The sequence below is a fragment of the Sceloporus occidentalis genome, unplaced genomic scaffold (assembly GCF_023333645.1).
Source record: "Sceloporus occidentalis isolate IW3139 unplaced genomic scaffold, rSceOcc1.0.p SCAF_36, whole genome shotgun sequence".
NCBI classification, from domain to species: Eukaryota; Metazoa; Chordata; class Lepidosauria; order Squamata; family Phrynosomatidae; genus Sceloporus; species Sceloporus occidentalis.
Genome location: NW_028317016.1, coordinates 10,347,965 through 10,374,445, shown reverse-complemented (window position 1 = coordinate 10,374,445; position 26,481 = coordinate 10,347,965). Strand labels below are relative to the sequence as shown.

General features: G+C 38.4%; 1 protein-coding gene across 1 annotated transcript in view; it reads left to right on the top strand.

The window, feature by feature from the left end:
• The window catches only part of LOC149297931 (SH3 domain and tetratricopeptide repeat-containing protein 2-like), an 87,679-nt gene that overhangs the window by 33,693 nt on the left and 27,505 nt on the right, over positions 1-26,481 (top strand). The window contains exons 2-4 of the mRNA XM_089488122.1: positions 18,714-18,839; positions 22,847-22,942; positions 25,844-25,971. Coding sequence (XP_089344248.1) covers positions 18,714-18,839; positions 22,847-22,942; positions 25,844-25,971 — 350 coding nt within the window. The remainder of the gene's footprint in view (positions 1-18,713; positions 18,840-22,846; positions 22,943-25,843; positions 25,972-26,481) is intronic.

Here is a 26,481-nt window from a genome sequence, read left to right as displayed (position 1 = left end):
TCAGATAAATGGAGTTTACAGGAGGAACCAAATGTCCCTTATTCTTTTAAAACAAGTTGTGGTACTGAGATTGCAAGATCTGGTTTGGATTAGCACAAAAGAAATTGGGTGGATTTTAATTTAGCTCTTGACTTGTTGTTATATCATTAACTTCTTTACCTTGTAATTAAAATTGAGGGGAGGACTATTTCCTGTGTTTTTGGATTAATCTAACAAAACATATGTGAGAGAAAGGTTTTGAGTAGACTTTGGATTTGTACAAACTTTAGTTTGAACGAAATTTGCAAATTATGTGCATTCATACAAATCTCTGATAACAAGGAGGGTCACCAAATCCCGTTAACATTCATTAATTCATTTGCCACGTCTTGGTGCCATTACAACCCATTTTGGAGTTGTTTGATGAGGTAAAGTGAGAAGCGACTGTGAGTAGGAGAGTACATATTAATGACTGATAGGTAGAAGTAGCCACAAAATTAAGGGGATTAGTCTCAATGATGGTTATAGCTGAGATTTAAGGGTTCAACAATCTGAGGGTTTTTTTCCTTTACTTTTTTCATTCTGGCTAATCAGCATTTAAAAGAGAAAGGGATACGCATGATATATATCTTATTGGGTTGATGCTATTTTAACTTGTCAGTAGCTGTCAAAGACTGATGAGAGTTGGAGTGTGAGACAGTTACAGCAATGAGGATGAGATTGATGTTCATCTACCATAGTGCAATAGTGGGGTGGATTGGAGAAGCTGTAGTTTCAATTGTATTTATTTTATAGTATTTATACATTATTGATGTACAGGGACTGCAGTAACTTTTTCATTTTATGTAATGATTCATGTATTTATTTTAGGGCTGTCTTTGTAAATGGAATAATTATTGTCGACAAAACCTCTAGTTTGTGGACAACACAAAACTAAAATAAATCATTTATAAATATTGGTGACGAAATTAAGCATTGGACTGTGTAAAGTACTATTCCTTAATAGGGTCATAAATTATTTTTTTTGCATTTTTACCAGTAGTACAAACAATGTACCAGTGTACCAGTGGAAAATGATATGGTCTTGATAATGGTAATGATGATGATGACTGGGATTTCAAGGCAAGTGACACATCTTCTAGTAACTTCTCTGTTAGTTGTTTCTTCAACTCTGCAGCAGCGACGTAGCAATGCCTCTGGTTTCCCTACATGTACCTGCATCACTACCATCTCCACCATTACAACCATTGCTAATACTGTCATGGAAAAAACCTAACTAAAAACAACTAGTACCACTACTAACTTGCCTGACGGGCAACACCGTAGTAAAGTATGGGATCATTTTGAGAGTAGGAGATGGGCAAAGTGTAAGATGTGTCATAAAGAAGTGAGCTGGGGTAAGGTGTTGGTTCCCAACACCTCCGTACATACCTCAGTGCAGCTTTGCTTCAGGGGGAACTGGCAGCGTTGGCAAAGGGCATGATGAGGCCTCAGCCTTCTCTAAGAGTGCGACAGGTTCCCAGAGACAGATGGGGCAGGAACATCCACTGCACCAGCCTATTCTAGAACACTATGGGGTTTTGCATTCAAGAGGCATGTCAAAGCAATAGTAAATAAATGACTGCTTGGTTATCTTATCGCTGTTGGAGTTTCTTCCTTCATGATTGAAGGAAAGCCCTTTAGGCAGCTGCTGGAGACCCTCGCACCTCAATACCACCTCCGCTGTCACACCACCTGCTGAAACTGATTGAAAAGTGCCATAAGATTAAGGGAGGGGCAGAAAACGGGTCTACCCCACCACTCTCTCCATGTCCTCTGAGCAGGTGTGTCCAGCTCATGGGCAGAGGGCAATGCGTATTTATGGGTGGCAGGTGGTGGCAGTCCTGAAACCATTCAGGGATGTGACTGAGAATGTAAACCACAGTACTACCATTTTGGGCCAAGTAATTTCCCTACCCACCTGCTTTATGTAAAAAATGCATGACTTATGGAACAAAATTAGATTTTTCGACAGATTACATGTGGAGGTTGAAATGCTGATAAGACGGCTGATAGAGGAGCTGGAAGGCTGAATGCAAGCCATCAAGGACAACCCAGGGTACATTCTAGCCACCCTCCGTGACCCAAGGATTAAGGTCAAAGTTGCCCCTTAAACATTATTTTGGAGGGACATGCTTGTTCATAGGATTCATGAGATGCAACTCCAAGAGGGCAAGCTAAGTGAGGGAGAAATTCAGGAGTTGGAAATGGAAATTTTCAGCAGCAGTAGCATTATGACCACCTGCCTAATACTGTGTAGGTCTGCCTTTTGCGGCCAAAACATCCTGACCCGCCAAGGCATCAACTCCACTAGACCATTGAAGGTGTGCTGCGGTATCTGGCACCAAGACATTAGCAGCAGATCCTGTAAGTTGAGGTGGGGCCTCCATGGATGCACTCTGGTGCAATGTGTTCTCCAGGTAAGCGACGCACCCAGCCATCCTCATGATGTAAAATTAATTGTGATTCATCAGACCAGGCCACTGGTGGTCCAGTTCTTATGCTCATGTGAACATTGTAGGCACTTTTGACAGTCGACAGGGGTCAGCATGGGCATCCTGACTGGTCTGCAGCTACGTGGCCCCATATGCAACAAACTGCGATGCACTGTGTGTTCTGACACCTTTCTATCAGAACCAGCATTAACCTTTTCAGCAATTTGAACTACATTAGCTCATCTGTTGGATTTGACCACACGGGCCAGCCTTCACCCCCTACATGCATCAATGAGCCTTGGCCACCCATGACCCTGTTGCCGGTTCACCGCTTTTCCTTCCTTGGACCACTTTTGATAGGTACTGACCACTGCAGACCAGGAACACCCCACAAGAGCTGCAGTTTTGGAGATGCTCTGAACCAGTCGTCTAGCCATCAAAAATTGGCCCTTGTTGAAATCAATCAGATTACACATTAAATTTGAAGATTAAATGTTCACTTGCTGTCTAATAAATCCCACCCACTGACAGGTGCCATGATAACAAAATTATCAGTGTTATCCACTTCACCTGTCAGAGGTCATATTTTTATGGCTGATCGGTATATATATATATATATCATAAACAGAGCCCTGGGGATTGACAAGGCATTTAAACAACTGTTGGACTACCATTCCCATAATGCTCAGCTTCACGATTGTGTTGCGTGTCAAGAGCTGAAGGACCACTGTTTCATTTTGGCCCAAACGGAATTTTCATTCTGTGCACGATGAGTGCGTCAGCTTACATTTATATTGCCATTTGTTACACTGCAAAACTCGGAGAAGCTGCAGCCTGACACAAGCAGAATCCTCGCCGCCTCCTCCACCCCCTCATCCCTTTTTAGCCAGCAGTGTTCTAATGCATTACTCATCTCCCTGGCACTCAAAGTGTTAAGTTTGGATCATACCCATGGGAACAGTTCCTTCACTTGTGCATGGAATATCAGCGTGATTACTAATAGCGTTTTCTGGAATCTGCTCTTTACTTTTCCTACCCTGCACATTGGCAATATCTCATGCATTGGCTTTCTGAACCAGTCAGACTGGCCAAGTGAGCTAAATCTGAACCCAGACACCTATTGCAGCACTTCATACCAATACCTGTTCCGCTGCCTGGACTGGGCACACGTCTGCATTCTTTGGACCTTTCAACACCCCCTCCCCCATGCTACTGAACAGAAGCTTAACATTTTCTGCTTGTATACAAAACACACTTGTTTCATTTTCTAGATTCTGAGTGGTTGATTAAAATTACTCAGTGGTGAAGGGTTCTGTGAAAAAAACACAACTTGTCCCTGGGAGCCAAACATGTTGTAAATCTGTTTATTTTTCCATTGAGCTTTTTTTTTCCTTTCTCTGCTTCTTTTGCTTTTCAGGGAAGGGACTTGTTAAGGGACATTTTCAATTTCTGCTGTCTTATCAGTGTCCATTAGGACCTGTGTTAGGATGGAATGTGGCCAGCCTTGACTGCTGTCTCTCGGAGCACCTGCCCAGGAGTGGTATTATTGATCTAAATTGAATAATTGATGACCTTCGAAATATGGAAAATAAGCTGCGGTGCTTGGTGATTTCCACCCAGTGAGTGATAGAATAAGGAAGTGTAGTAGCTTACATGACAGAAGATTAGGTTTTTTTTTCTAAATTAAACTTTGGTACACATGGAAGGTCTGAGATCTAGATCCAAGAGCTTGGTATACAAGGTATCAAGGAATGACAAACATCCAAGTGGCAAGTTATTTTGGTCAAGTATCTATCATTCACAAAAGGACAGAATTCTGAAATCAAGAGAGAATCATAATGGCTGCTTTTGGAAAAATCTACAAGGACGCTCTTCAGAAACAGGTAAGACCACTCAGATGTATGCGATATTGCGCGAGAGAGGTGCTAGCATACTTACATAGATGGGATGGAATTGATGCTTAGGGAAGGATAACGAGATAAGCTTCCCTCTAAGATTGTTTCTGGCATTTGCAGGCAAGAGTAGGTTGCAAACCCTTTAGACAATTTCTCGCAAATTTATGCGCAAAGCTATTAAACACAATATACTTTTACATTCATTTAATCTAATACTTATTGAACATATATATACACACACACGTACGTATTTATATATATATACTATAAATATAATGTATTTCGAAAGAGCATATACTAGTAGGCATGACAGCATTCTTCATTAAAAGGTAGTAAAACATTTGTATATCACTGTGTGTTACATGTACTGAACACAACACACAATGGACACAATTGGATTTGTGTTCAAGTAATTAAAACTTTCACATAAAGAGCTACATAAAACTTTTCACATAAAGTAAACACATATATAATAAGTTACCCATCAGTCAAGTGTTACCCTGCAATTAGGGGAGGTTTGTAGTCGGCTGGAATTTCCTACCCTCGAAGACTCTCCCCTTCTTATTCTAATTTTAAACACTTACTAAAATGCCACTTATTAAGAGCCCACACTCTGAAAGAAGCCGCCTATTATTCCATACCAATGACTTCTACATATGACTCTCGCTACACTCAAACCATCCTTGCCCAAGTAGTCCCTTGCCATCTGTCTCACTCCCCCTCAAACTCATAATAGAATGTAAAATTCTATCTTTTATTGCTGGGCCTTCTTCTCTTTCTGTACCAGTATGTCTTAAATGTGCTGTGGCTTATTTTGCATATTGTCAGTTTTACTGTTATTGTTAAATTGTGAACTCTGCATTTTCTTCTACTATTCTTATTTATATTGGTATATATTGTTATATTGCTATAGTGTTACTGAATATGCTGGTGCTCTGTTAATGTAATGCAATGCACTTTACTGGTGATACAAGGAGAACAGCCAAAGACATCACATGCTAATTGTGAGGATATGTGTATTACGGGGCTTCCCAAAATATCGGGCCCAAAAGCTGTTTTTATGGTGGAACAAAAAAAGCAGCCATGGACACTCCATGATGGAGGGGTAAGGGCATTAGGGACCCTCCAAAATATTTAAGGTCTATAGCTCCTGACATCTAATTATACAGCTGATCTGTCATGCATTTTACTACTCTACACGTTAACTTATTTAGGTGAACATCGGGTGTCACTGCCATGCCTATATCAATGCATGCAAATTGTCCTATTCCAGTTTGTGCAAGAAAGCCCATACAGCAATTTCTATGCATTACTAAAACAACTAACAGGTATACTATAAGAACAATGATCTTAACTTGTTCTCAGGAATCATGTTGGGTTTTATTTTGTTTTTTTAACTCCGGCAAGTTACAGCTCTGATTCTGTCAACCTTTCTAAGCAGGCGGTCATGAGAACAGGAAGAAAATTTTAGTTAGTTTAACCACTTTTGCATGTAAATTGAGCTATCCTGAAATAAAATAATCCCTTATGTTCAAACCAAATGCTTCCAAAACAATTAATGAAAATGTACAGGCCATAACTAATGTTAATAAATAAGTTCCATTTTAACAACAAATAACAAGTTTTTTCAAAAAGATATGGGTAACTGGATTGTGGGGTTCGTGCCGTGGCATAATATTATTGAGACTTTTCTAATCAACTCAATTTGTTCACCAAGAAGCTGTGTTATGAATACTGATTCATGTACTTGGTTTATTTACCGTCTTAATACAGGATTAGCTACAATAAATATTGAATTATTGAAATTATTGCTATTTTAATGTATGGGGCATTTTGTTAACAATCAACCTGATTCAAAAAAAAAAAGATGGTGTGTATTTTTGGAAAAGTGCAAGAAGAACATAGAAGAACTTTGGATATTTTTGCTATTTTTTTGGTAATGTTTCTATTTATCAGTAATTGACTTTGACCTTGACTACTGAAACTATTGAAAATCAATGAAAATGACCAGGTATGCTTTAGATACTAAATTGATCATTATGATGCAATATTTTTCTAATATTATCTAATATTATTAGGTATTATTATTATATCTGCACTCTGTCTATATCAGTGATGTTCAACTCCAACCCTTGAGGGCACAATAAACCACAATTTGTGGACGTCCGAGCTTGAGTATAGGTATCATGGTTGAAAAAAAAAAATAAGAAAAAAAAATAATAATAATAATAATAAAAATTTAAAAAAATAAAATAAAATATATATAAAAGCTCTTTTTTTCAAGCAAGGACACACATAATTCCTGGCCCGTTTGCGGCCCTTAAAACCAAAAGTTGTGCACAGCTAATCTATACTAGATGATGCCTTCTGTATACTACACTTAACTGTATACATTTTTAGAGTACATATCTGAATAATTTTCTCTGTAAATCTTCAATGAACCGACATTAACATGACTCTTTTTTGTTTAAGTGTACATAATGCACCATACACATACAGAAAATGTATTATACATGGGACCCATTCCCATCACGAACATAGGCTCTTGGGATAAATCACAGAATAACTAAGTTTGGAATTAGAGTCCAGAATACATTAGCACACTTGTTATCTGAGAACTAAATGCACAACCCAAGCATTGTAAGATGGATTTGTGGACTTGATTTTTTTCATGACAGTAAATGTCATTAGGCAGTCCACCAATATAGAGCTAATTGTCCCCTGGGTATCTTAACAATATTATTACATTGATCTTTTGAAACTTAAGCATTTCAGTCTGTTGTGGTATGCGGGGCAATGGAAAAAGCTTTAAGGATTAGGATACAGGATTTAAGGTAACAAGAGAGTAACTTACTGGATGGTGAAATACATTTTTTAGAATCTTATAGAATTACATTTTTTGTCTAATAAACAAATACTCTCATAGACTCCAGATATATTATCAGAACTAACGATGTTATTTGGATTACTTGGTTACTCAATGATCGAGAGCTACACCCCAAATTGTCAGCCCTGTGCTTTTATTGCATCAATCACAGAAGAATACATTGTGGTCACATCAGACCTTTAGACTACTCATCTATAAATGCTATTTGTGCATACTTCCCAATATAGAGTGTAGCACATATATAAATATCCTTCAAATCCTTAAGTATGTTTCGTGAAATAGTTCAAATTATTTTATTATCATAATCATTTAAATTGACAGGTTGGTATTTTTTTCAACATGCATATAGACCCTGCAATAACAGGGAATGTTTAAAGGGGAACCCCATTTTTCTTTTTTTTCCTTTTGTTTTTGTATGTGGCATATTTATATTATTAGTGGGGAACCTATCAATGTGCACAGCGCCCAGTAGCCAAGACATGCAAGGCATGTTACTCTCACATAAACAGAATATTTTTAGCACTCTAGAACACAGACACACAATATTTATCATATAGCAGTTGAGCCACAGGCTCTGTGTGGCCTTGTAGCAGGTCACCCAGGATCAGATCACAGGAGCTTCAGGACATTCTGAAGAGGCCATCGCCACTGTATAAGGCAAAGCCAAGCCATTCAGGGCAATGTCAGGGTGGAGTGAGAAATGGACCAATAGCTATAACACTGTTGGTGTTTTATTATGGCCTGGTCCCACACACTCCTGCCGCTTCCCCACCTACTTCCTTCAAAGGTATGCAGGGAAAATGCTCAATCTCATTTAATTCCAATCCTGTGCTATGCTCAAAGCTACATATAAAATAGCAGGTGCTTGAATGTGAGAAAAGCAACATTGTGTTGTCATCTAGAGAATTCTTAGAGTCCTTTTGTCAATTCCGAGCAGGATTTTCTGATATGCCCACAAATGTATCTTATTTTACTTGCTTTAAGAAGAATAAAGAAATTTGTCCAACTGACCGTATAAACATGTTTTCTGTTGTTTATAAACACATTGCACCTTGGGTACTATGATAGACTCACTTCCACCAAACAGTACCAAGTACCAAGCATAAAGAGAGAGAGGATGGAAGAGAGGCAGAGGGGTTTTGGTCTGTTAGAGAGACACTTGGGAGGTATTATTTATAAGTGTGTTGTTTTGAAGGAGCAGTGCTCTTTGATTACACTGGATTTAGCACATGGCCAATTTTGTTTTATTCTACCGTTGACAAAGACAATATACCGAAACATTGGGGGGATACCACACAGGCGGTCAGCTTATCCTGTTTTAGCACATTTTTGCTTTTCTCATTTTTTGGCATATTTTTACAATTTTATTTGCCTAAGCATAGTTTGTTTTTGGTTGCACTCTGTTTGTATGCATATGCTTGTGAATTTGTTCAGTGCTAGAAGTGCACTTGCACCCTATTATATTTTACTAACTTTGTTTCTATTTGGTGTGCAGTTCTGTTATATTTTTGTAAAAAAATATTTTTATTATCATGTCATCCCCACGCACTTCTCCTTCAGCTTTGCAGTGGGACGGTTCAATGGAGCAGCGTGGATCAGCACAGTGTGAATCAGACTTCAGCAAGTAAATAACTCCTCAATACAAGTGTGATAAGGAGCATTCCTTCCCCCAGTGTGGGAAGGGGTGGCTAAGTCTTGCATACTCCTAGTCCTGTACACACAGTGCCAGTCACACACACCCACTCGAGTGATAAGACGTGCCTCTCAAGCTGTCACAAATACAGAAAAGGCAACAGAGCAGCCTGGTAAGAAGACACCACATCTTGTATTTGGATAGAAGTGAATCTTGTATTTGGTTAGAAGTGATTTGGAAGGTGCAGTTACCTAACTTATTGATGGATTAGAGACAAGCTCTTTCCACACTATGTGACTTCAGTAAACTGATGCACCCACTCCACTGGTGTTTTTTTTTTTTTTATAGAACTCTCAGAAATCACAGGCAGCATGTATGTTTTGTGTGCAATGATTCAGATGGCCAGTGATCCTGCCCCACAGAGGAATGCAGGGAGTGGTTACAAGAATTGTAATCAAGTTTACTACAGATTTTATTGAGCAAGGTATTCATGGCATTTTCACTGTTGCTGGTGCAAAATGTGTTAAGTTACTTGGCCAAAATTACAACTATACAAAAAACAAAAACTGCGCTTCTCACTCTAATAAAGTTGGCAACAAATATAATATAAATGAGAGGTTTTGGTTATATGAATTGGTCAAAGCATAATTAAGCTCACCCGCCACGTCAAGGCACACTCTCAATAGGGTGAGAACCTACTACCTCCTACATGGTGGGCACACAAAGCCCGAGACTAGCTTAGCGCATCAACATTTTTTCTTTTCCCTGTTTGCAAAATTACAACTATACAGGAGTAATTATAAAAAGAAATCCGTGGCTTTTATAATAACCAAGTTTTAGTATTGTGTTGAAAAGTGTACCCTATCGTTAGAAAGCTCAATAGATTCTTCTAAGTTACCTTTTAGATTGTATTTTAAAATCCAATTCATTTTCAGACCTCCACCTACAGGGGGCGTACTGTCAAATTATTATGCACTTATGTATATGGCAGCATCGTATTCTGCAGCATCGTATTATGATCTGATTTTTCGTACACCTTGTCCCGCAAAATGCAAGCAGTTGACATAAAACGTAAATATAATTTAGATAACAGTTTATGGTTTTATCAAGTGACCTTTCCATCTCTGTTAGAAAAACCTCTTCTTCCTGCAGTAGGTTATTAATCTATTAAACTACTAAAGTGAAGGGTATAACTAATTGCCTGGAAGTAAACAATTTATATGATCTGTTTGAAGCTTTGGAAGTATAGTAGAAAGAATGTGGAAAGCCTTTCAGGGGAGAGGTCAATTTTAAGTAACTTAACCTGCCATAAAAATTAACTTTGTTCTGGTGGACAAAGTTACACTCATAATATTGCACTACAAAATAGTTTTCTGCAGGAGAGAGTAGAGAGTAGAATGTAAATGCACCCCCTTTGCTGTCTATGCTCATAGCTATGCACTCCAGAAGCAGTAGGTATCCCAGTGACATATCACACATGCCTTTGAAAGTATAAGTACCATCTAGAGATGACAGGTCTGCTTTAAATAGAGAAAAGTTATGTGTATATTGTATTGAGGGCTATTTCTACCGCAGAGCTGGGTACATGTTTCACTTGTAAGGCTAGGTTTCCACTTGTTTTTTTTTAGCTAAAAACGCCCATAAAAACGCCAATAGCGCCAACTGGCGTTTTTTTAGTGCAAAAACGCAGCAGCCAGATGTTAGCTGTTCTTCAATAGGAAATCGCAGAATGCCATATCCACTTGGCGTTTTTTTGTTTGGCGTTTTTTCAGTCCTCTTTGGCGTTTTTCTGCTTTTTTGGGCTCTGTGGCAGTTTTTCAAAATCGCAGCATGTTGACACTCTGGCGTTTTTTGCAAGGAAATCTTGGCGTTTTTCTCCAATAGAAGTCTATGGGAGAGAAAAAAAGCCATGAAAAAGCCATGTGGGTTTATTGCCTTGGCGTTTTTTATGGCGTTTTTTCCACAGTTACAATGCAGAGGATGGACCCAGTATCTGTGTGTCCTACGAGAAATAGGCTGGAAACAAACAGTTTGACACAAAACAAAGTTCATATTGAATTCTACACCATTTGGAACAAACATGCCATTACAAACAAACATACGCGACACATCAACTGGGTCCTGCGTGCCAAAAGCAACAGCAAACAATTTGCACCATCATTTGGGGCCAATCTTCCTAGAGGAGCAGACATTCGGAATAAAGCACGCCTTACAAACCACAGAAAAGTGACAAAAGGGTCCGCCGGGGCGTTTAAGTAGAACTCTACCAAGTAAATGACATCAGGGGGCAGATACTTGCCATTTATCCGAATCCCTTTTAGCTGGGTGAAACTTCTAACTTGTAAAGGCTGGAAAAACTGCCTAAGGTCAAAAAAAGCAATTTCCACAGAAAGGCTAAAACGCCAGAAAAAACTCCAGAAACGCCAAAACGCAGGAAAATGCAGTGGCAGTTTTCTTGGCGTTTTTCATCAAGAAAAAAAACGCAGGACAAAAACCCAAGTGGAAACCTAGCCTAATAGAGGAATATCCATGCAGTTGAACTGGGGTCAGTATATAGCGGGTAAGTGCATATCTACTCCACAGTCAGTATAAAAGTACTTTACAACTCTATTATTCTAGAGTCATGTGCAGAACCAGGACTAGGTTTATGTTGTCCTAGTAATCAAACCAAGTCTCTGATGTCCTACTCCTGCATGCACCTGAGTGAACTTGTGGGTTCCTGCTAGCTTTATGGCTCAGGCACCTGACAAGCCCCTTGCGTAGTAGCGATAGCTTCTTCTGGATGTGTTTATTAATGTGTATGGTAGTGCCAAGCTTGAGCTAGATGTTTGGCATTTGGCAGGGAACCAGCCATAAGAGTGGACAGTCTGCATGATGATCTTCTAGCTGCACACCTGTGTCTGATAAGGTTTGCTTGCCTCAGTTAATATAATAAATTTAGGCTTAGATCTGAGTGCAGCTTAGATCTGAGTGCAGCTTAGATTGTGCCACAACTTTTCCTGCCTTCTCATCTATGTATGTATTGTCTGTAACTTTTGTCCTTAATGTTCTGGATCATTTTCTCGGTTTTACATTACAAAAGCTATCAGACGATAAGTCCTCATGTAGGTAGCAGAAGGCCTAGTAGCAGAATAGCATGGTATAAAAGAAACAATCAGTGCACTATATCTATTTCATCTTTTGATAATTCAGAGGGAAAATTAAATAAATAAGTGGCATAGTTGCATTTGTTAGTTTAAGGTAATTTTATTTCCCATTGTAGCTTTTTATGGCCATATATATAGGCATAGACCAGCTAAGCCTAAAATGCGTCCAGTAGCTGGTAGAGCTACTACATGACTTAGTGACAGAATACAATGTCACACTTTTGTCATGCTTTGTATGATGTCATTTGTTTTTGACTCTCTTTCACTATTTGTTTATATTTTAAATATGTTGCTACAAACCATTTATACCGTAACAGTAACACTACACAGAAAACAAATACAGTATTTCCTTAGCTTTCTATGGAAAATTAAGTCACTCTTAAAGTGCTAGATGTTAAAGTAATGCATTAATTACAGCCTGCACAAGAGCAGGAATTAGAATAGTATCATTATAATTATTGTACTTTACTTATAGAGCACCAGCACATTCCATGGCCCTATTACGGTAAGGGGAAAAACAATCATGTGTTATATGTGTTCTCAGACGTGAATTTAGCGGGATGAGGCCTCTATGTAAGCATAACATTTGATGGCAGTCATGTGGGCATCCCGGTAGTGACAGGACAGGTATTTCATGTCACTTCTCAGCAAGCACACCTCAGCATTCAATGAGGACTGCCAATCCAATTCCTGCCTTTGCTACATATTGTTTTAGAGCTTACAGTAAAGAATTCACAACTCTAAGCCCCCCCCCCCCTTTTCAAATTTTCATTCCTTTCAACTCGGCGTCGTAAGGTTTTTTGTTGTTGAACTGGTTAGGAGATATCCCATACGTGCTGTGGGCAGTTTGTTTCTGATGTGAAATCAGCTATAAAAGACAGACACTGGGGAAAGAGAACCAATTTAGTACCTTTTCCTTTTTTCACATTATCACAGAACAGCTAGGTCTATGATCTCATACAAATTCTGTCTGCAGCTATTTTTGGAACTGCCAGATTTATATTTGAACAAAATTTTTCATTTTTCATGCTAGTTCCTCTCCAAAAAGGAGGTACAACGGGACTTCCACAAAGAGTCTTGCAAAATGTTTTAATTACCTGTAGTAAAATAATAAAAACACAGCATTTTAATGGAATGTTTATGCTGAATAAAGTATTATTTCAGGTTGCTGTCCCACCTGCTTTGCTGAATGAAGCTCTATCCTTCAGACAGCTGCGTATCTCCTTAATAATGCCAATTTTACCTAATTCGTATTTTTTTTTAGGGAAGCCTAAATGACAAAAAGCATGATGTTATTGATGTTGACAAATACACTTTATACAACCTAGAGCTCCATTATAATGGGCAACAGAACTTTTAGGTTTTACTGTTAGGTGAGGAATGTGTGTAATTGTTTACTAAATGATAGGCTAAAGCCAGATGAAGTCAGTACAGCACTCTCAATACATTCCGCTGGATCCTGACCCTAGGTTTGAACCCAGTTGGGTAGCTAGTAGGGATATACAAAGGGACATTATGTCTATGTATAGCTAAGCTGTTGGGAGAATTACAATTCACATTAACCTCTACTGTCGCAAAATGCAGCAGGTGGCTGGTAGGCTTGAGAAAGTCTGAAAAGGCTAGATGATCCACATCTATTTGCCTAATTTCTTTGTTTACTCATTGAAGTGTTCCAGTGGTCCTCAAAGTTCTGATTGTGTCCACTGGTGCTTTATTAACATTGTAAGAGGCAGAACTGCAATCAATAATAAAAGGGTCTCTAATGCGAATCCAAATAACTGCAAACACACAGCAAATACAGAAACTATTCAGTGCGTCATGAGAAACTCTTACATCTGTGCATACCTATTTTAGTATGTTAAGAGCTTGCCAAATGACATTTATGTTGTGTGTGTGCCAAAAATATGAATCAATGTGCATGGACCAGCCTACAGCAAGTATGATGGCACTGGCGTGATACATTATAGAGCACAAGCGAAATAGTTTTTTTTGTAATGTTACAAAAATCCTAAAACAGTGAATAAGTGTATATTTTTTTATATCAGAAGTTCCTTACTCCAGGGCTTGACAAACCTCAGGAGCCATGGCTAACTTTTTGTTCCGTGTTATCTCTGTGGATCTCTCTCTTTTTGGCTCCTTAAGAATATCAAACCAACTCCTCTGGCTCCTTGTTGAGCCTTGTCTTATCCTTTTTATTAGGCTGTTAAGTACTTCTGTTCATAGGTTTAAGGCCAGGTCAGTTCTCACGGCACCAGAATATAATTACAATACGTTTTGAAAGATGACCTCCCAGCATTTATTCAAGAAGATCGTGAAAATTTGGTACCAGAGTTTCCCTTGAACCAGTGCTCGTCTTTGAACTTGCTAAGGCTGCAATAGGCAAAAAGAGGAAATCTGAAGGTGGGGGACAAAAAAAGGAAATACATTGTGATCTTACCTAAACACAAAACAGGAAAACCGAATATGATTATTTACTCTGTAACCAGCATCCCTGCATCCGCGAGCAAAGCTTTAAAGTTTAACTAATTGTTAAACTAGTTATAGCCTCATTGGCAGCTAAACAGTTAAGTCATGTAAGCCCCTCTTGCCTTATTTCTTTAAAAGAGATCTCAAAGGAGAGATTCTAAGATGTTTTTCATGTATCAAAAAAACCAAATAAATTTGCACAAGATGTACTTGCTACATCAAAGGCTATTTGCAGTATCTACACGGGAACTATAGAATGAATATCAGTTACATATAGAAGAAGCACAAATCAAACAGCTGAATTAATTTGCATGCTATGTGCAGAACATGTGTTATCTGTTTGACAAGAACAATATAGCCATTCTGTCCACGAGACATGGTTTTGTACTTATGGGTTGTATTTTAAGTCTTCAGATATTGTCAAATATAGTGGAAGTGATATAGGTTACAAGTGAATCCCTTCTGTTGTTATGATGAGGATACAATTTGGGAAGCTGTATTTTTTTTTAGGTGGGAGTAAAAAGAATGGCTCATCATTGTGAATATAGCGAGGGGAATGCTAGGAATCCATGATCAGACAGTGGGGGCAAAAAAATGAGATTTGCACTATGCTTCTAAGGACCCTATAATGAATGTGACGCCTCCCCTTTCCACATCCCTTCTGCCATTCCCTTCCTCCAGCCCACAGATGTGTCGTGCTGTCAAAAGATGCATTGTGCTAAGGGACTGGGGACTCTGTCATACCAGAGGCATGGCACAGCCCTGCACATAGGGAACTTAATCTGCCCTGGCTTGACAGCCCCTCACGCCAAATGGGTTGCTGTATTGGGATCCCCTGGGTCAGGAAACACTGCAGATGCCCAGGTTAGTTGAGAAAGCCCAGTAAAAAAAAAAAGACAATGGAAATGTTTTGAAATTGTTCCTTAACATACGTCTGTTTTCTAGCTACTACTAGTTTTTTTTTACTCTATAATTTGTGCTTTGTGGTTTCCACAAACTTCCTAAATCAATATGTACAACTCTACGTAGAGTTAATCACTTCCGAGCCTTGCAATTGTTTTCTGAGCTGTTAAGGGATTTAAGTGCTATACATTGGAGAGAGAGCTAAAGTCTTCTAAAGTGCTGACCTACATTATTTATTCTTCAGCCCAACAGGATATTAGACATTTACTTGCAATGATAGGCCACTTAAATGTAATAAATGTTGACTTGCAACTTTCCACTAATGACCTGTATATGCACCGTAAATATTTGTTTAAGTGACGTTAAAAAGTTAGCTGGGTACAACAATTTTGGTTTTGATTGTCATACAAATCTATGGTTGTAAACTGGATGTTACTTTAATATTTTATTTTTATTCTGTTACTGGCGATTGCTTAGAATGTTGGTTTTTTTCGGGATTATAATTCTCATCCTCATTAGGGAATGTGTCCTACTGCCCATAGTTTATTATTCTCTAATAGAGAGGATTATCCTATGCATTGTTTACTGCAATAGTTCACTTACTAGTCCATTATTACATTCATAAAGAAATGATTCTGGTGTAATGTTTAAAAAACCCATCCATATCACCACTAACAGCTGACTGTCCAATCAGCAGCACTTGTCCATTGGTTACTATGGTGATAAGTCCACTTTGGAAATGTTAGTCACTCTTTTCAGTGTCCCAGTGTTTCTGACAGAGCTACTTATGTTTATGAGAAGGGATCCTACAGACCTGTTCTGATGTGGTGGGAGTTTTGGACCAAACTCGAGAAATTCTGCCATAGTAGAACTAGTATTGGACAGACTTTGACTCGTGATGTAATAAACTATTCACATATGATGCTTGCCTTGGGAGGTCACCCAGATCATGGAAAGAATAGGGACATTGGGTATCAGTGAAGCTTTGTCAAATTTGACTGGGTGGTATGCATTTCCATGTGAACTCCTAGTACAATTTTAGTTAATAAAATTGAATCAAATTATGGACGTCTTCCCAGTGCATGTACTCTCTGTGGATTGGCTAGACTTCCCTTTTAATTGAGGAAATTAAGAAAATGCATCCTGCAGGATACGTTTTCCATAAGCACGACCGGGTAAGGAGATATGAGGGAACTATAATACCGGTATATACAACCATTTGGTCGTGTTTGTAGCTTAATCTTAAAATGAATTAAAGGTTATCAGAAATGATTTTAAATTAAATATTGATTTAAATTAATTTACGTTAATTTTTAAATCAAACACCAGCAGATTCTGTACAGCTCTTACAAAAGGAGAGAATACAGAATTACTAATAACTTTAAAACTTGCAATACACAAAATTGACAGTGACATAAGCACGTTAAACGGTATAGAGGCAGAGGGCCCTGCTCTTTCAAGCTTACGGCCTTTTACATTTCATACTATGTTCTCATTGACCCCAGTCAAAGTTATTTTTTCTTTATATATATATATACATATATAAAAAAATAAATACAACAAAGGAGCCCCAACTCATTCTAGAGCAAATGTACTAGCCATTTATATATCTGGGTAAGCCATTCTGGCTAGAGACAAATCTGGTTCCGCTCAGATTATGACTGATATGAATAATGATAAGGTGAGTTTATGTCACGCAAGCAACGTTTCGACACACAGGTCTTTCTCCAGCCTTGAGAAAGACCTGTGTGTTGAAACGTTGCCTGCGTGAAATAAACTCACTTTATCATTTGAGTGCCTAGCCTCTGCTTCTTTATTTTGGATTTATTGAAGGACTTGGTGGTATCCTGGCTCGTGCACCATCTCATTACTGAGTGCTGCATTCCAAACTTTCATGATATGAATAATGAACCAGAGAGAAGCCAAATAATGCCCGTCACTTTTAAGAAGTATGGCTGTGGCAAAAAGAAGATTTAGACTTTTTTTTTTTTTTTATTCTTGGCTCGGCTAATCTGGTTCTGGCAAGCCAAATTTTGGTTGAAATTTACGGTTTTAACTCTAGTTAAATTAAATTCCTAATTTATCCCCCCAGTGGCACTCCCTAATTAGTTGCCTGGTTTGGTTAAATCAGGGCTGTCCACCTGTGGCCCTCAAGCAATGGTTGTCTTAAAATTATGTTGTAGCAGCAATTTCTATGTACAGACCATCACTTTTGCAGGCAGCGGGTTAATGGGTTAAGGCAAATCTGAAACTGGTGAGCGCTTCTTGTAGATGTAAATACCCCTATTCTATACCTTAATATTTAAGCAGACTCCACCCTTTAAAGGGAAAATACCCATAGATTGTATTCACCCGGCCTGTATTTCTGACTTGCAAAGGCTTGTTTCAGCATTGACTTTTTAAAACCAGAATTTAAAAAAAATAATTGTATCTTCTCCTCATCATAAATATAGTATTTCATTGTTTTTACTGTTTTTTTTTAATACTTATTATGTTACGCAGGAAACAGAAACATTTCCGACCACTTTTGTGGGCAGAAATCAGGAAAATTTTGTCGCAGCGTGACACTGTCAATGAATGGGTTAAAGTCACTCCGAAAGTGTTGTTTCACACACGAGTATCCCTTTTGTATACACATTTGGGGAAGTGAGTTTAAGATTTTCAGAAATTCCATGTTGTATTCATCACCCAAAGTAACAAAGTAACAGGAACTCAAGAGACAATCCATGTAGTGACACTGGTCTCTAGAGCGTTTTTATTCATAGAAAACCATTTCCTGAGCAATTGTTCTCTATGCATAAATATAGACAGTCGCTGACTTTCCGCAGCGATAGATCAAGAGGTTTCGAATTTGGTTTATTCTGCATCCAGACGTCCTCACCTACAGCCCGTGTGCTCAGGAATTTTACGCTTCTTTCTTATATGTACGGATCTGGTCTAAACGTTTCTTTTAGGGGATTGTGTGCTGTTTCGTTGAGCCGAGATACATTTTCTAGACACGTTCTCCCAGCAAATAAGACTCACCTTTTTTTTTTTTCTAGACAAAGATCTCCATGGTTACTGACAACACCCCCTTATATACTTGAAATAACAGTCTTAAACAGATGAGAATTCTGACCTTCCGCACAGATAAAAGCTGACAAAGGAAACGTTCGCAATGATTACGAATATATTTTTTTCCCATTTTTTATACATTGCTAGCATCGGAGTCATTCCAATGTAATGGCTTTTGACTACAGAATATTTTTAGCCTTAATGTGTTTGCTCACATGCATTACTTAAAGCAGTGAATTGATTTTTTTTTTTTTTTTACATTTTTCTTTGTTTTAGTGTCTTCTATAGGTAAAGGAGCAGCAGAAAGGGCAGACCTGGGATTACTGGCCAGCTGGTCTCACTGGCAAGGCTACAATACAAACCGCAAAGAAAGATGTCTGGAAGTGTCGACAATGGCATCAGGCAAGTAGATAACAGCGACTAGAAGCATGCTTTGGGTATCTAGTGGTTTAAATAGGCCATTGATAAATAATGCACGAACATGTTAATCTAAGTGGTGTAATGTGTTAGCAGGTGCAGTCTTTTTTTTTTTATCGCATGATGTGCATTGAAATGCTAGAATGAACACAAAGCTTGAGGAGGCTGAATGCGAATCGATGGCTTATTTTTACTTCGGGAATAGAAATCTGAGTTGGGCATGAATGCAGGTCTTCATTATAAAGAGCTGTTTAATAGAGATATCAATGCTCCCAATAATATGTGATAATCGTGATCAGTGGAAAAAATCATCTCTGTACCTACAAAGCAGTCGATTTCCACTATAACTGCACTCTACCCTGTTATCCACGTGGGCAAAATGTGTGCATGAATTATGCGTTTCTTTTTTTTAACCAATGCTGTCCTGTGTTTAGAGGTGGGGGTCAGGGAAATGGTAACAGGATTGTAAGAGGAATTACCGTGTGAGCTGTACAAGGCTGTCTGCATGTATCTGCATTGTCATCCCAATAGTATAGGATTTTGTGCGATGTATTGCATGTGGGCTTCTGCTGTGTTCAACTCCTAACATTGTCTGCAATGGAATCCAGAGTGGTGATGAGTAGATCACCACCTTGGAACTTCTGCCTCAGCTAGGACCATGAAAAACGTCTGGTCATGCTTGGTCATGCTTTGGGTGAGCTGAATCTGAGATTGTAGGTTCTCAGCAGATTTTTTCTTCAATTCCACAGATCCAAGATTGTAAAAAAAAAAAAATTCTGACACAGAACTTGCAATCTATAGTAAACAAAGCCATCTAGTCGATACCTTTTATTGCGCCAAGATAGAAAAAAGATGTAACTTTACATATGCTTTTAGGACCTCAGAGGTCTTTTCTCAATGGGATCTAAAGAGCTTTCATCTACTCTGACCCACGGCCATAAAGAGTGCAGTTTCCAAGGTACTGATAAAGTAAGAAGTTTGTATGGAGGACAATTTCGATAGAAAAAGACAAACCATAAAACACTTGACCATGTGGGAACTTGTAATCCAACATATTTTACATGACTTGCATAATATCTTGCTAACTTTTAATTACCGTATTGGTTCGAATATTACCCGCATCGCCGCAGCCGGTGACCGTCCGCACGATGCGTTTTACCTCTGCCCCCAAGACTTACCAGAGCAGACTCCCGGGTGTCTTGCGGGGCCGGCGGGGGACATCTACGCAATACGCGTATACAACTTCCGGTGCCGGCACATCCGCTGAGGGTGAGAGTGGCAGCATATCTCGGGAGGGGAGGAGGAGGACAGTGGCAGCATATCTCGGGGGGGGGAGGACAGTGGCAGCATATCTCGGGGGGGGAGGAGGACAGTGGCAGCATATCTCGGGGGGGAGGACAGTGGCAGCATATCTCGGGGGGGGTAGCAGCATATCTCGGGGGGGGGAGACAGAGTGGCAGCATGTTTTTTTGGTGCTTTTTTAAAGAAAAAAACTTTTTCTTTAAAAAAGCACTAAACTTTTAGGGTGCGGCCTATATACGGGGGCGGCCTATATCCGAGCCAATACGGTATGTCCACTTCTGTTGTGCTGTTTATTCTGGGATACGTGAATATTGAAAGCAGGGTGTATTTCTCACACTTTGAGAAGAGATGATGCAATGGCAAGTGGAAAATCGGTCTAGCGGTTAGACCATGATTGTGATGATGGCAGATCTATCCTTAAGATGCTTCTGAAAACAGTCTAAGATCATTATTTTCTCTGGATTTATACAGAATGTTCTCTGAATACAGTCAAAAGAGTCAAGTACTGGAGACCGTATCTCCAGAAGGATATAGAAATGTTGGAGAAAGTTCAGAGAAGGGCTACTAAAATGGTTCATGGATTACAGGATAGGACAGGTTAAAGGATTTTAACCTATATAGCCTGGAAGAAAGATGTGACAGGGAGGATATGATAGAAACATGTAAATACTTAAAGGCAATCATGATAAAGGAAGAGAGTTTATTTAAAAGGAGAAATACTACCACAACAAGAACACATAGTCATAAGCTAGAGGGGCAAAGGTTTAAAGGTAACATCAGGAAATATTACTTTACAGAAAGGGTAGTGGGTGCATGGAATAGCCTTCCAACAGAAGTGGTAGATGTTAATACAGTGAAGGAGTTTAAGCATGGGATAGGCATACGGCTAAGCTAGATACAGAAAAAGGCCAGATACCAAGGAAAGTATTGAGAGGTTGGGCAGACTGGATGGTTCTTATCTGCCGTCACTTTCTATGTTTCAGAGCCATCTAGAACTATTTTATCTAATTCAGCAGAAAGTTCCGCGGGTCCCACTGTTCAAGAACCTTAATAAATACCACAAAACCTACTTTGCCTGTAATTCTTAACTCTTCTACTTAATAGAACTCCCATTTGCGGCAAGCTTACTGCTAGTTTTCTGAGGACTACGTTTTCTTAATTTTCTATATACTATGTTTTGTAGATATATTTTTACTAGTACTATATTATTTTTTAACTTGAAGGGTATTTTGAGGCAGCTGTGTGTTCGTGCTGACTATTTCCAATTTCAGCCTAGTACTATTAACAGGTTAGACAGGGTATGCTGAATATCTTATTTTATGAATTTGTACATATGCTTCTGGTGACTCAATGCTCTTTGTAATCAATGACATTTTTTTTTTTATTTATTTAAAAATCTTTAATTCTATGACCAGCTCGGAGGTTTTAATTAAATATTTTCTGTAGCAAAATGATTTCAGAAATTAATAAATGTTTGCTGTTTAATGTTTTAATGTTTAGCAATCCTATAATTAACTTAAACTACTTGTTAGCTACTTACAATAATCACTTGGTAGTTTCTTGACAACTCTCAGTATACTTGGTGAGCCAAGGGATAACAATAGTTAGAAATGCGAATAGTTGAATGAAGTGGTTACGCCTTATCTGTTGACTTTTTGGGTGGCTGTGTGGAGATGTTGCATATAGTTATATACTAATCACAGCACTGTGGCTCCATTTAAAGGACAGACAGGTCATCATGTCACCCAATAATCTGGCAATTGGACCTCTCATTTATGTCACCTTTTGATATAGCCCTGGCACCTAAAGAAATTAATCTGTTGAGAATTTAAATTCTACATAAATTTACCCAACCCAGAACCACCAGAATAAACCAAAAGAAGGCTACAGAAAGTTGTGATTCCTTAGAGGTTAAAATCCCAAGACTTTATTAATCCACGAAGTTAAGAGAGTACCGACTGATCATATGACACCTATTATTTTGAACCCGAAAGAACCACAAAAGGTACTCGACAGCCTCTTTATATTGCCATTTGATCAGATTGTTGATAGTTGCTGTATTGATGGATTAATAAATCTTCCCAGATTTTAACTCTTAATAAATCCATGACCTGATAACCATTTTGGAAATACTCTTGCTTTTTTTTTTGGTTTGCAGACCCCCACCTGTCACCATCTGATTGCAGTCTCATCTAATATGTACACCACTGATATAGAGATGGGGAGCTATACCATCACCCTGTGTTTAAAAAATAGGGTGTTGCACTAATGACTTGGTAAAACTTTGCTTTTGGAATGAATTAACGAATTTACAGATTTACACATACCACCTAAGATTGTTACAGGCCAGTGGCTGTGTTTCTTCTAATTGAGCTAACTCAAGAAGAACTTTGCGAAGGAATGTCTGTACATTTTCATAAAGAATAGTGTTCTTCCCCCACCATTATTAGTTAAAATCAGTTTTAAGAGAAACTAACTTAAAGCGTAGTGGGCAACTTGCTGAAGCTGCGAGAGAAACAGATAAGATAAAGTATATAATAATGGAGTCAGTTCATTATAGTTTTGTTTTTCATTTCATTTTTTCCTGAAAATTTACTATTTTTAGTTATGGCTGCTATGTACCCTGGTAGACACACTACATATTTTATCTGCAGTTGCATGAGAAGTGTCCATGCTTTCTTTCTCCGTAGATGACCCGGAGGATTCAGAGCTTGTCTCTGTGGCTGAGGAGACCCCACTGGGGAAGGACTCTGTCTCCCTGGCAGTGGGAGAAGGATTTACCGCTGGTAATGCATGGAGTACAACCACAATGAAACATTGAGAGGTTTTACTGACTCGTATTGAGCACTGAAATCTTTCAGAATACCCAGTCATTTTAATATAGATTCATCAAGTTTTAGAGAATTATCCTTATAATTTCAAAATTCAAATTATTATCCATTAAATATTTCCCTCAATTTTGGCATTCTAAATATTTTTTCCCCCCGAAACAAACATAAAAAATATGCATTATTTCATCTTCTTAGAATGACATTTGAAATCCTGGATATAATATAACCTTAATGACAAATTTACTTTGGCTCTAGTAGCCAGTCGAAGAAAAGTAGGAGCCAGTTTGTTTTTTTAGATGTGTATTAGATATGAGCTCCATGCTCTTAAACTCTATTCACTCCAAATTTCCTACAATATTCCAAAACATTTGGAGGTTGGCTCCCTCACAAGTTATTTTATTTCTGCCATTCAGGGACACGGTTTTAAGATCACACACACAGGTGTGAATCATACATATATCTCACATACACATATGCACACATTGTGACACACACATAAAATACATTTTATATTATATAAATTATTAAGAAGCCTTAGCAACATGTCAAGTTCAAATCTGCTTTCAGATTCATATGAATTGCAAATGTATCGAATTTTGGTAAATTTAGCAATTTGTACAAAGCCTCAAAAACAAAGGCAGACCCCCCACGAATCAGACGAAAACAAAAAAGCTTTGAATTTCCATCTGAAATGTGTGGGTCCACATTCACTCACACTCTTGTTCACTTTCTCTCTCACGCGCTCTAAATGTTTCCCTACTTTCTCTGCCAACTACTTCTACATCTTCTTTATCTTCTGTCTTCTATCTTCTCTTCTCTCTGATTTCTTCAATCTGCTATCTTCTATCTTCACCTGCATCTTTGCAGACATAGCCCAGCGGGTACCATTGCCGTGATGTCCTCCCTCGATCCTCACTTGAACTCGGGGAAATATTGCGGCAATATGTTCTTTCCTCGATTCTGCCGCAGATGCTGTGATTTTGGCCACACTTGAACGCGGGGCAATATGGCCCATTTGTCTGTTTCAGACAATTAACCCCTCTATTACCAGACATGAGCAATTTCCGAGAATGAATCCCTCTATTACCAAATACGAGCAGTTTCACAGAATTAACCTCTCTATTGCCAGACAGGAGTCGCTTCAGAGAATTAACCCCTTTATTACCGTCTTCAAACCTTCAGAAAGGTGGCAACACTACAGACACACCAGGAAGCAATTTGTAGGGTCACAACTTTTGTGTATTTGGTATATAGTTGAACTCCTTAAACTGGTAATATGAAAATGCAGTAATTATGAGTATAAACATGTATAGCTGTAGCCCTACTTCCTGCTTGAGCACTGCCAGTATAATCAAAAATGGTTTAACATTGCTTATGTTCAAAGCAAGAGTTTACCAGCCTCATCGTGCGTTTGCAGGCCTTGAGGCCTGGAGTTCAACACCCCCAGTGAAGAGCCATATACCTTTACCATTTTATAAGGCAATTGGTAAGACTTTGAGAAAATACTCTAAATAGGAAATGGGGCATATTAATGCCCTGAAGGCAGTGCAAGGCTCCGTACTAAGTGAGAATGTACTAAGTGAGGTAAATGGAGGCAGGTCAAGGACCTGCAGATTTAATTTAGGTATAGGTTAATAAATTATATTACTAAAATATAGATTAATGGTGTTAATGCATCTGAGCTTTTTATACACCTGTTCAAGAAAAATGTGAGTGTACAGGGCCAGTATCTAACAAGTATTCTTGTATTAGAGAAGACACAGATCAGGGTTTCAGTACTAGAAATAATGGACTACAGTTACTAGGAACTTAATGTGTCCTCCAGAGATAATGCGATATTACAACCTTTGCAAAATTATGGTTAACAGTGGCTGATAACCTCGTGGCTTAGATATGCAAAAAAAAAAAGCCGCAATTATGTAAATTATACATCTGTTTCATGATTGTGAGGCACATTATTCTATATTAACCTGTTAAATTGTGATTTGCTTCACCCTCTTCTGAGACCCGAAGAAAGATCATTTTAACTTTTATAATGCTTATTACAAAAATAGGTTTTAATTTCTAACATCATTTGTCACAAATAAGATAAACACAGTTAAACTGTAATACAGATGTCCTTTCTTGTAATGCAAAAGAAAATAAAAATGCCGCAGGTATTCAGAATTTGGCCATATTTCTTATTATATACTTTATACAAAATACGTGCACTACTAGTATGGATGGTAATATTACTACTATTACTAAAAATACTTTTATTCTTATTATTGTGCTCCAAAGCGTGGTGGTGAAATTAAATAGTACAACATATTTGTGGTTTATGGAAGGTCTTTTAGAAATAGATTGCAAGCTCTGTGGGCGGGGGGGAGGGAGTAAATTCATTCAATCCAGTTTAGCAGTTCTGACTGAAATGTATATGCACAATGTAGATATGTTGATTGCCTAAATCACATGTTCTGTTTGGAGCTTGGTTTAGTAATTGGGTGTACCCACTAAAGCAAACGTTTGGAGGACAGTTAGACACTTCATCTGCATGATGATAGAATGCTGTTTGCAAGACCAACCTCAATGAGCTTCTCCTGCATGATGTAACTGGCATACCATGTATACTTAATAGTTAAATCTATAAAGTTCTTAAAAATCACCTTTTTGCAGAACCAGTCCTTTTGCAATAGAAACTTACAATCGTTTGCCTTTTATAATGTATAGTGAACTTAGTAGGTTCAAAACTGCAGGCAATCCCTTCTTAGTGAATAAACCCCTATAGTACTTTGGGTATTATGTCTGTTCAAGTTAGTCCTGTTACCAGTAAACACTGCTTGTTTCCTCTGCGCCTGCCCTTCCTGTTATTTACAGAAATCTCCCTGTCCTTCTCCATCCTGCGACGCTCCACCCAGGGCCCTAACGTCCAGCTGCAGGAGGTGGCAAGAAAAACTCTGTGGGCCCTGGAAAATGACAACAAGGAAATGCACATGCTATTTAAGGTAGGATCTCTTCCTGTTTGCCTAGTGGGTCTGCGGGGGGTTATAATATTATTCTATTTTGAGTTACTTGTGCTGATCTTTGTTAGGTTAATTCATCTGATTCATCTTTTAGTTGATTCCTCTTATAAATAATATGAATCTGGATTATTTCTACAGCTATTCTTGTATTGATACATGAAGGCACATATTCAGAAAACGTTTACATTTATCATGACAAACATAGAACAATTTTAAATATTTAACAAATTATGTATGTTTGCTCTAACATACACTATATAACTGAAAGTATGTGGACAGCCCTCCTAATTATGGAGTTTAGGTTTCAGCCAGGCATGGCTAACTGGTATTGCTAACAGGTGTAGAAAATCAAGCATATAGGCAGCCATCTCCATGGACAAACATTGGCAGTAGAATGGGTCATACGGAAGTGACTCTAAACGTGGTCTGCCCTGCTATACTGTAATTTTGAAATGAAAGCATCTAAGATTACAACAGCTCATACATGAACCG